This window comes from Rattus norvegicus, chromosome 8, assembly GCF_036323735.1.
Source record: "Rattus norvegicus strain BN/NHsdMcwi chromosome 8, GRCr8, whole genome shotgun sequence".
NCBI classification, from domain to species: Eukaryota; Metazoa; Chordata; class Mammalia; order Rodentia; family Muridae; genus Rattus; species Rattus norvegicus.
The window spans coordinates 50,280,849-50,292,933 of NC_086026.1; the positions used below are offsets into that span (position 1 = coordinate 50,280,849).

Here is a 12,085-nt window from a genome sequence, read left to right on the forward strand (position 1 = left end):
AGTACACAGACCTTCTCGACTGCCCAAGGAACACAAGGACGACCAAAAGCTGACTAAGCCAGGAAGGACATCTTCTCCTGGCCAGAAGTCATCTGGGGTCCACATGTGCATTTCTGGAAAATGCAATATTCTGTTTCTTTGAGAGGAAGATGTTTTTGGTGGGGGAAGGGTCCTGACACAAGAACAAAACAACACACTCAACCCACACAAACAGGGAAACAGTGCATTTTGCTGAGGTCAGCTTAAGCCCGCGCAAAGCTCACTGGCTGATTTTTTTTTTTTTTGTTGTTTTGTTTTTTTTCCCTTTCTGGATGCGTAGCCAGCTTTCGCAACAACACAAAGGGCAAAATGAGTTTAGGAATCTTTCAAGCAGAGAGCAGCTGAGAACCAGCCAGAAGGCTAAACAAAACCTGGCCTTTTGTGCAGACTCCAGAACTGGCTATTATGTTTCCTCAGGAAGTGAACCCTGCCAGGGTTGTGGATGGCTGTGTTGATGGAAATCTGTATTCATGTCCAGGGCACAAATTTGCTTTCAGGGTTTATTTTAAAATCTTATTAGCTTAACATATAATTCAGAAATGGAGCCTATGAGTATGGAATGTAGAAACAGAGCCCGTGAGTGTAGAATGGAGGCCGGGCTCCATTGGTGTCTCCTCTTCCTTCCCCTCCCATGTCTTCCATATTCTTGCTTGATGGGTGATGCCTGATCACCAAACCTAGTTAAAATGGTCATTGGTGGGGAACGATGATACCAGTGGGGTTCAGAACTGCCCCCCTCAAATATGTCACTTTGGTATAACAGGATTATAAGACAAAAGAGTTTGCAAAGACAGTGGGAAGATCATTCCCAATACCTGAGCTGTTCTCTCTCTCCCAAGCAGGGGAGAACCCTCCCATGGGAGGTGCTATCCTGACAACTGGGAAAAGGGGGCCTTCGTGTCTCTGATGATAGAGACACGATGGAGAAACCAAGGAGGTGTACAGACACCCAGCAGCTCCCTACACTTAGATCATATTCATTGCTCTACTGTATTTCTCTACAACCATTCACTTGCTCTCAAATTTAGCATTAAGACATTTAAGCTTTACCCCTGTGTGGTATGTGACTATAATCCCAGCCTTGGGGCATGGAGGCAGGGGATTCGGAATTTAAACCAGTTTCAGTGGTTTATCTAGTTCAAGACTAGCTTGGGCCATGTGAGTCTCTGTCTCAAAATACCCATAAGCAATTATATACATGTATGTGTGTAGGTCTCCTTGTGTTCTGAGGATTGTAAGATGATTTCTTTATGGAGTTTCACTGCTGAACTCGTCTATTTCTCTCTTGTTAATTTGTATTTGTCCCAGGAGCCCGAGCTCTGAATCTTGGATCCATTGACAAGAGAGATACAGGGTTGCCCATGGTTTGCCTAGGGTGAACTGAAAGCATCACAGAGTACTCTTTCAGTAACTGTTGGGCTCTCACTTCTCCATCTGGATGCCTTACTGGAAAGGACCCAAGATCCACAGGGCTGCAGGAGTTTCCTCCCCTCTCCATCAGCAGGTAGCATCCTTTGGCCCAGTGTTGGAAGAGTCATACTCTTCACGGATACCAACGCAGTCACAGGGATCCCAGTACAGGACCATGTAAAGACACGACAGGAAGAGACCACACTCGGGACTTAATCTGTAGTTGTGCTGGGTCAACTGAGGACACAGTTTCCTTTTATTAAGTCATCTATGAACCATGTCAGTGGATATGGTCCTGGGACACAATGAACTGATCACAAGGCTGCCATAGCTCTATCCAGAGGATCAGCTTCTCAGCCACAGAAGCACGGACGCCGTGGGGAGTGTACAAGGAACTTGGCCATACAGCGAGGTGTGGTTTTCTAGTCTTATAATTACAAACATTTTCCCCCAAATAAATACACCCAAATCATATAGAAAAATGAGATACAAAAGTCTCACGTGTGAGAAAAAGAACTGACATGCCTTCCTAACACAGCAGGTTCAGTGTGGTCTATGTAAAACTGGAAGGCTCTGGGATGTTGTTTCCATCTCAGTGGCAACCAAAGCACGGGTATACATTGTTTCCATTTTAACGCATGTATCACATACAGAGTTCCACGAATAGTTTAACAGCTGCAAAATGTCTGTGCATGTAGAATGGCTAGGGAGGAGCAGGCAAATATCTGTGAGGACTGACTGTATATTGTCTGGCTACTAACGACTCTAAATCTTCAACCTACACACAGCAAACCTAATACTATATGTGCGTAACAGTCCAGCTATTTCTTTTGCATTGAGAGGCAATGCCTACCGTCACTCTCCTAGCAATCAATGACGAAGAGTTACAAAAGCAAATTCAATTTTAGTCATGTTTAACGATGAAAAGCACCTAACAGCCCCACCCCTATCACCTTTGTAACACGGACACCCCCTAAATAGATGACAAGTCAGGTTGTCCCCTGCTCTCCTTGACAGTCTTCTTCCTTGGAGAGCTCAGGCCCATCAGACTACACCCCTACACCCCCCTTTTTTTCCTCCTCCGGTGCATGTGCTGGATCAGTCAATTTAAATGCAAATGTCCAGGAGTCTCATTATCCAACTTTCTGCAGATTTGGTTCAGTTGACTGTGCCGATGCCTGTGAAGCTTAGTGGGAGGCTCATCTGTATTCTAACACATGAATATACTGAGAGTATTTTCAAAAGAGCAATTCATCGCCGCTCTGAAATTAAAGCCAGCGCCTGGGTTACAGAGGAATTCTGTTCCTGGCGCAGAAACCAAGGTTTCTACAAAGCCAGTGAGATAGGAACTTCTCTTCCTGTTGCCATTAGAGTTCCCCAACGACATCCGATAATTGAAATAAGAGTTCGTTTTCACAGGGACACACTCCATAGAGTGGAAAGGATACATCCCGGGCAGCGTTACACACAGCAGGAAGAGCATCTCTATGTATTCCAAACAGAACTGGCAAGAAAATGACCATCAGCGATTTACCAAACCCACATGGCTCCAGAAGGCTACTTCCCATTTTTATTTTTATTTATTTGCAAAGTCATCTTTCAAATATATGGTTACTTGAAAACAACTCTTTGGTTAAAGTATAATTAAAATAAGAAAGTAGAAAGTCTCCCAAGTCTTTCATTACAGGGTGAGAAATAACCCCCTCTTTCAGCTATCAGATGGCCCCTTAATGAGCCATTCAGATTGCAGGAATCTGAATGCATAGGGAAAGAGACACTGTCATCTGAATGTCACTGGCACCCCCTGGGGTGAAGCTAAGGGCTCCTCAAGGCCAAGCAGCAGTGAGAAGAAAGAGCCTGAGAAAGACAGCCTCATGGTGTGTATTAGCATGCACCAGTTATTCCAGTCAGACATACACACAGCAATCACAGGGAATAACACTGGAGCATGGACACTTGGTGAAGCGGGACACTATTTGGACTTGTCATCCCTTCCACTAATGTCATCTCCCCTGAAGTATTTCAGATGGCTTTCCAACACTTACCAAAAAAAAGGGGGGGGGGTCGGGGGAGGCACATAGTGAAAAAAAATTTAATTTTTTCCCCTGATCTGTCCCTAACTCATTCCTTCTCCCAAGTATCATCTGAGCTAGCATGAGCTGCAGATAGAAAAGAGCTAGCCTCAACTCAGGGTCTACTGCCAGCGTAGAACTTCTGTATGCATATGAAATCTGATGATCCAGTTGTCTCTACACACAGATTCAGTGTGATTCCCAAGATTGCTCAGCTGGACCCAATCTTGAATTCTTTTAAACAGACCAGCGTGCAATAAGATGTTAATTGAATTCACATCACCCAGCCATTTTGACAAGCAATTTGGAGAATTAAACGTTTCTGTGCTCAAGGGTTTTCCACTTAAGTTCTTCAGAAAGTTACTTCAGATTCTGTCCTCTCCGGCTCTGTAGTCAGACGCTGTCTCTGTTGGATTAAGGACAATGGAATGTGGCCCAATCAAAGTGATACAGTTACCTGAACACTTAAGACTAAGACATACAGGCGTATACAGGCATAGGTGTATGTCTGGCTGTTACAATGTAATGCTCTAGGACATATTTGTTTTATATCGGTGTTCCCTCTCAGTGGCTGGGGTTTCAATTTCTGCATACACGCTATACAATTAACTATCTCATACCGGGCTACTGTATGTGGCCCTCATGGCTATCGGAATACACAATTCAACAGACATCGACATGGAATGTTTTGGTTTGATTGTCATTTATTCTTCCTTTAAATACACGCACTCTCCCTAAATACGGGAAGTAGGTGTGGTGAGAGCCCCCGCAGAAAGGCTGTCACTCTCCAGCTTCCTTCAAGTGGCCCTCCCTCCCATTATTTTAAATTACCATAGAAAAGCGAAGAGGGCAGCAAAAGAAGCAGTGCAGCTGTGACTGTCACCATTCACATTAGTCCCTGGGCTTCCTAGACACCCTAAAACTGGCTAACCTACGGACATTCTGCTACACTGCACATGGACTCTATGTGACCAACAACACGACCCTCAGTACAGTTTCTAAAAATATCTGTATCGCACTGGAATTTTTTGTTTGTTTGTTTGTTTTTGTTTTTGTTTTTTGCTGATCCAAATAGTGAATCGAACCTACATCCTTCCAAAGGTCAATCTCCTTAACTGCTTAACACAGTCTAGAGCCTGGGTGGAAAGGCACGCCCTGATTCAGACAGGCGTGGGGACTTCACAGTTCATCCGGCCGTCACGGGAGTAATTTCAATTTGATGAATATTCTATGTCACTGCACCCCCCCATTTAATACACCACCCATTTCTTGATTCCTCCTGAGTTATGTCAAAGTGCTTGGGAGAGCAAACATGCTGTTCTCCACATTTCACAGATAGAGAGGCACAAAGGGCCAGGCTGCTCTGGAGATCAAGTGGTGGTACCAGGGTGAATGCTGGGAGTCCTCAAGTGGGTGCCTGGCACGCTAATGAATGGAGTCTGCCGAGAGGAGAATCTGCTGTCTGACACAGGACTGTTCTTATGTATGGTTCCTAACAACCACCAATGCACTCCTCAGGGTGGCTTTGCCTAACTTGCAAATAGAGCACAAAAGGCTATCCCATGCCCAGTTGGATTCCAGACACAGTCGTTCCCCTTGCATGCCTTTTGAGGGTGGGAGCAGCTCTCTGGGAGAAGAATGAGGCTCTTTAGCCATGCGTAGCCTGAAGGAGGGTGGTAGTTTCTGCAGCAGCAGGTACTCAGCTCAGGAAGACAATTCTCCAAAGCCTTGTTAGCTAGGCAAGTCCAGAGAGAAGGATTTTTTAAAAATTCTCCCTCTGAATCACGACTTCCCCTCGTTGACATAATCTCGCTGTCCCCTAAGCATGAAAAGAAATATGCTAAATGATTCTGAGCTGTCTGCTTTGAATGCAGCGTGGGCTTTCTTTCCCACTGCTAAGGAACATCCTGAGGGCTCGTCTGCAAGTTCCTCCCATCCCTCAGGCAGCTTATTCTTGCAGAAGGGTCTCTCTCCAGTTGAAGCCCCCAGTGGGTCCGTGGGTAAGGGGAAGGATGGGTGGGTCTGTCAGTTGCCATATTCCGGTTTCTCCCAGTTCTTCGCAGGAACAGAAGCCTAAATATGGGATCTGAAAGTCAAAGCATCAGGGAGGGAAAACAGAAGACCTTGAGTGAATGCCTTAACCTCTGTACTGACACAGACACTCAGCTATTTCCAGGGCATACAGGCAGACGTGTAAAACCTTCCAAAACTTAACAAACAAACCCCAAGCGAATGGGACCTGTAAGGCTAAGCATTTGTATTGATGAGTGGGATCTGGTCAATGGTGAGCAGACCTGCTACGTGATTAGGGACTGCTGGCTATTAGCATGGGGGAAGAGGACTGAAGTATGCATGGCACTGCCTTAAACATGGAGATCTACCCCAGAGCCTGAAAGTTGGATAGCATCAAACCCTGCATATATTTTTTCCTCTTTATTTGCACACCAATGACAACGCTTGATTTATAAACTAGACACGGAAAGGCTAACATCAATAATACATAAAACAGAACATTTTTAACAATATACTATAATAGAAGTTATGTGAATGGACTCGCCCCTAACCTGCCAATATCTTACTGTATAATACTACGTCTACAGTTGACCTCAGGGTTAGGGACAGACTAGAGTAAGGCAACTGTACCAAAAGTTAACCTCAAAGTGCATATCAAGTTTAAAAGGCAGACCAAGGATTTCCCACATTAAACTTGGGCACAATGGGAAAGAATATCCAGGTTTATTTTTTTGAGCTAGGGTCTCATGTAATGGACTTTCAGTCTGGCCTTGAACTCGTTCTGCAGCTAAGGGTGACCCTGACATCTTGATCATCCAGCGTCTACTTCCCGAGGACTGGAATTACAGGGATGTGCCACCACACCTAGCTGGTGGGGACACAGCACGTAAATGTGACATTCAGAGAAGAAACCATGGGCTGCCATGGCAAGTCAAAGCTTATTTCTGTGTTCTCTGTCCAGAGCCACAGTCATAAACAAGACAACCAACAGCCTTCCCACCATCCCCTCAGGTTATAGTCTAATGGGATGGATGCTTGCCTAAGTGAGCCTTTTTAAAAATAAGAACACTGTGGTCGAGTTCGAACCAGAATTTCTGTTTGAAGGGAAAAGAAGATAGCTGCCTCACCTGAAGGCACTCGCCTGTTAGTCCCTCATCACTTACAGTTCTTAGCGTCCTCCACAATAACCTTCCCCTTTATACAGTTCTAATCAAATACCCTATGGAGTTCCACTGAGCACATCTTGGCTGTGTTTGATCAGTAACCGAGTCTTCCCAGCTCAGCAGAAAATTCTGCTTCAAGGAAATTAGCTATCAGCCAGCCGCCCAACGGTTATAAAAACACAAAAGTATCACTGGCCCCGTAAATGCAAGAGTGAATTACCTTCCGGACCATTTGCACGAAGTCCTTAGAGTTCTGCGGGGATAGGCCTTGGAGCTGGCAGGTACATGCTTCGAGGGAAGATGCGTGGGCCACAATCAGAATGTTATTTCCTGGGAATTGAGAAAGGCTTATTACAGAGACTGTCTCACTATACATTGCATATGCGTATACTGAAATCATACTGCACTCTATGAATATGTACGCTTGCTATGTATTAATTAACAGCTTTAAGGAAGTCTAGGGCTGGAGTTCAGTGACTGGGCATTTCCAGCTTGCATAATGCTTTGGGTTTGGACCTGGACACTTCAAGGAAGTAGGTAAATTTAGGGCAGGGGAATCTATTAAAACACACTTCATTTGAGAATGTCATGATACTACCTCATACCTTGTATGATAATTTAAAGAGAAGTAAGAATTATTTTAAAAAAGAAAAGGTAAAAATAATTACCCTATGGTGTTAGGAGGACTCAGGTCCCTTCACCCAGCCTCCCCCATGGTTTGTTGTTTCATGATGTGGTTTACCATCAAAGCCATGGAAATGGGCATGGGTACAAGTCATAATTCTCACCTCACCAGACTGGTCAGCACTGCTTTGTGTGTAAGCATATAGTTAATAGGGATGTCCTTCCCATAGCTCTGTCTAACCATTACGGTAATTAAGTCACACGTCGACCATGTTGGCAGGCTCCCCAAGCCAGCCCCTCTAAAACAGTGTTAAATGTCACCACTGCAGAACTGAGCCCTGGAGACCTTGTAGCTGAGAACAGGCTTCATGTATCTTCAAAGTGTTGAGTAGTTTATTAGTAATAATTGCAGTGTGGGAATTATCCTTCCTCAGTTGCCCATGGCTTCCCATTGCTAAGATCTGCATGTATAAAGTTGCATTCTTTGCTCCTGGAGTATAAATATATTCACCTAAGACTTCTAAAGACCCGGAGTATAAATATATTCACTTAAGACTTCTAAATATATTCACTAAAGACCGTGAAGGTGGGCAGTTGGTCCTACATGTCATCAACTATTTGAGACCAGACTCTAGAAGATGCAAACAGACTTGAGCCTCACCCATCACTGCTCTTGGTTAGTGACAGCAAGGGGCAGTGTGGGCATGCATTCCTGTGGGTGGGTTTGTGTGTAGATGCTCCCATCCTGGATCATGGTAGGCAATTCAGAATGGAATTCTTCTATACAACATCTGGAAACTACAACTGGGTATCCCCTCCACGAGGTACAAGATGACTAGCCACAATACCAAGCCCAAGTTACTTAATGTGATGATGCCATCTACTGGGTTCCTGTGCCATAACTTTCTTGTTAGATCCTTACAGAATATCACAAACTGAATGCCAAAGTTTCTACAAGAGAGCCTGGAGACATGTTTCTCTTGTGTTACGCTCGACAAAGCAAGTTCAAACATTTCAACTGGTTCGTCGGTCATGAAGGAGAGCTGTCCCCACATCTAAACACATTTAAATATGGAGTCCCAAATAATGCCACCTACCCTTACTTTTGCATTCACTTATTATCTCCTTCGTCACCTGGAAACTCCTATTGATGTAGGTGTCATAGGATTCCGAAATCACCAATTTGCTGACTGGAATGTGAGGTCTGCAATGCAAAGGCAAACAAAGCAAGGAAACATTTCACACTTCAACCTTGAGACAAAGTGCATGACATCATCGTAAATATGCTGAGACCTCTCGGAGGAGCCCTTATTTCTGCTTATCCATTTCTCTGGAAAGGAAGGAGGCACAAGGAAGAGACTTTCCATTGTGTAGATGCTGAGGTTGGAAGACTTCGGTGCCACAGTGACTCACTAGAAAAATGAGGCATCCAGTGAGTGCCGACCCACAGGGATGCACCTAAGCAGACTGATTACTTTTTCTTGACATTAATGATCATCAAGGGTCCTAATCACATGGCTGACAGGAAGCAAGGTGGAGACTGGTTGACTCACTCTGTGTAGATCACCTGGGATGTCCAGGGTTCTCCCAGGCAGCCTTATTTACAATGAGCTGTAAGGGGAGCTTTGAAAAAGTGGTCCACCTATTCGTGAGCTTGTGAAATTTCCACCAGCCACTTTTTTCTCTTTGTGTCTTATTTTAAACCGTGCACCCAGCACTAGGAAAAGCCTGAGGGACATGGCGATAAATTAATTTCTCCACTTGAGAAGCTCTTTGTGTGGACTAGGTAGGGGGAGGCTGTAGATGGAAACCGTAACTAGGATACAATCTACAAGGGCATTAAAGAGGGGGATCAAAGCACTCACCATGCTGACCAGTCACCAGTACCCTTAGGGCCCACCTCGGTCTGTTTACACTCCCCTTTTATTTTATAGACTTTCTGGTCCAGGAGATATTCGTCCTATCTTACATCCTATGCCTTTTCTATTTCCATGTGCCTTTAATGGTTGAATGTGTGGTACCCAGTACAGGTGGTGCTGAGTTCTCTAAATTTGCATGACATCTTGATTATAATTTTAAAATCGTATACTGTTAAAATTAGTGCTAAAAATATTTACTGAGGGGCTCCCACGCATCAGGGGTATATGCAAGCGCATTGCCTGCATTTTTCTAGGATAATCTTTTCATGACACTTCCAAAAGTTCTAAGTCTCTAAGTGACAAAAGAGGCCCCGAGGTGACAGCTGACTTGAGTCTTTAGCAACTCTTAGAGCTGAGGTCTCAATCTGAGTCTTGGATGTGCCATGTGAACTGAACCTCTTATGGAAACAGGGCAACTTCTGCTAGTGTTCTTTTCAAGATCACCCATCATAGCTGGATATGCCAGCACAAACTTGAAATTCTAGCTTTCATGGGGCTAAGGTAGGAGAATTGCCAGTGGAAATTGAAGGCCAGTCTGTGCCATAGAGCAAAACACTCTCTCAAATAACAGATCAATCAACCAACCAGCCAAACAATCAAGTAATCAACCAACCAACCAACCAAACAAACAAACAAACAAACAACTAACCAGCCAGCCAACCAACCAACCAACCAACAAACCAACCAACCAATCAACAAACCAACCAACCAACCAACCAATCAACCAGCCAACCAACCAACCAACCAATCAACCAGCCAACCAACCAACCAGCCAACCAACCAAGCAACTAACCAAATGAACAACCAACCAACCAACCAATCAACCAGCCAACCAACCAACCAAATGAACAACCAGCCAACCAATCAAACAATCAGCCAACCAGCCAACCGACCAACCAACCAACCAACCAACCAACCAACCAACCAACCAACCAACCAAAGAAACAAACCACAAACCAACCAACCAAATGACCAACCAACCAACCAACCAACCAACCAACCAACCAACCAACCAAGCAAACATCCTGTAAGATTGCCCATTCAGTGCTCTATTTTACTCTCAGGAAGGCTAATACTGTAGTGTTTGGAGGAAACCTATTTTTCTAACCATTCAGCAGGCACATTGCTCCTGGGAGAAAGCTTCCTGATTCTCACTACTTGACTGTTCTCTGAAGGAAAGATAGAGGGAAGGGTGACCACCACTTAGGGATGGACATCTTTGTTCTGGAATGAACTCTTCTTCCTGGCCTCCTCTTTGCACCCCATCTCTTATACAGTTCCACTGTCATTCAACTTACCCTGTCTCCCAGGAACTCCCCTTTCCCCACATTCTGTAATAAAAAGCCACATTATATGGTCAGGGAGTCATTTTATGGGTGAGACCACATTGCCATATTTGAGATTTGTGTAAATGAAAAATGGGATCCTAGGACCTAGCTCCTCATCTGTTCTTGCGTTTGGTTCCTCCCAGCATCCTGAAGGGTGTCCTGATGGTTATGGGACAAAGCCTAAGTTTCTCCTATAAGCAGGGCCTATCACACTTCAAGCTACACCTACAAGGTCCTGCAATGTGGTTAGAGTCAGGTCAACTCCCAACCACTTCTGTACTTATAGCTTAAGTGCTCCATGGTGGTTTTCCAAGCATTCTCTCATGGCTGCCTCTTCTCCAACCTATACTGGTCCAACCATAGTGCAGGCTTTTGCCTTGAGCTTCATCCAAAGCTTACCTCACTTACACCCCACATCTATGACTTCCTTCAGTCCTCCCCCACCCCACACCAAGCATCAGGACCCTGTACCCTGCTTTGAAGTGCTTCCCAGTTGGTAGAATATTTTCTTTTTGTTTTTTTTCTCTTACAATCTTGGCCCAGCTCCCTAGTCTTCTTTCTACACACAGCCCACAGGCTGCTCTTGTTCCTGTGGAAGATGGTTAGATATGAGTCACCAGCCTGGGACAGTTCCCACACTCAGCTTCCAGCCCTTCCCTCCTGTTCTGTATGGTCCTGGTTGCAAGAAGCCAAGACTCTTTTTTGTTACTTACTTACTTAACTTTGTGTATGTGACCAGGTATATATTAAGTGTACCTTGTGTGTACAAGAGCATGAGGTGGTCAGAAGAAGCATCAGATCATCTGGAAATGGAGTGACAGACAGTTGTGAGCAGCCATGTGGGTGCTGAGAACCAAGTTGAGTTTTGCAAGAGCAGCAGATGCCCTTCACCGCTGAGCCCCAGAGCCCGGGCTATTTAAGCAGAGCACACTTGACTCCAATTATACTGACTCTCGGGGCTGTTCTCCATGTCACCATATGAGCTTCATTTACTTGCTCCAAAGATCTATTCATTTGGTTCCATTTATGACACTGTAGTTAACTCTACTCTAGGCCTCTCATAGCTTTTACGTTTGGTTTTTCTCAACTTTTCCATGGGATTAGAGGCTTCTCAGTTCCACTCAAAACTGACAGAAAATTGACAGAAATTTTCCTGTGTGTCAGGTCCTGTGTGTTCTGCCTTGGAGTCATTCTCCTCCTGACCCATTGCTGTCTCTAGCATTTTTTTAATGCTCCTAGGTGAACAATCTGTGTGCCGGGTCAAGAGTTTTTAAGGCCTGTTACATTGAATTTTAAAAGGGTAAAGGAAACCTGGAACAAGAACCATGTCTTGATCTAGGAATTCCCAGCCTTCATCCTGCCCACATGAGTATGGCCTGGGTATGCTGAGAAACTCAACAAAGAAGCATTTGCAGAACTTTTTAGGCCATCTTGGGAAATGTTGTAGGACACACGCCCAGTGGAAACTAGAACCTACCCATCCCAAGATGACCTGGATGGGGCTGGATGGAGAGAGA

The 12,085-nt window shown here is 44.7% G+C and overlaps 1 protein-coding gene across 3 annotated transcripts in view; it reads right to left on the reverse strand.

Moving 5' to 3' along the window:
• Positions 1-1,661: 1,661 nt before the first annotated feature.
• Ubash3b (ubiquitin associated and SH3 domain containing, B) overlaps positions 1,662-12,085 on the reverse strand; it is a 147,525-nt gene continuing 137,101 nt past the window's right edge. Inside the window, exons 12-14 of one of the 3 annotated variants that reach the window (XM_006242848.5) lie at positions 8,425-8,525; positions 6,918-7,027; positions 1,662-5,607 (exon numbers count right to left, since the gene is read on the reverse strand). In XM_006242848.5, coding sequence (XP_006242910.1) covers positions 5,470-5,607; positions 6,918-7,027; positions 8,425-8,525 — 349 coding nt within the window. In that variant the 3' untranslated portion in view covers positions 1,662-5,469. Of the gene's footprint in view, positions 5,608-6,917; positions 7,028-8,418; positions 8,526-12,085 lie in introns of all 3 variants that reach the window. The other 2 variants (XM_039081414.2, NM_001191792.1) reach the window with 2 other exon arrangements.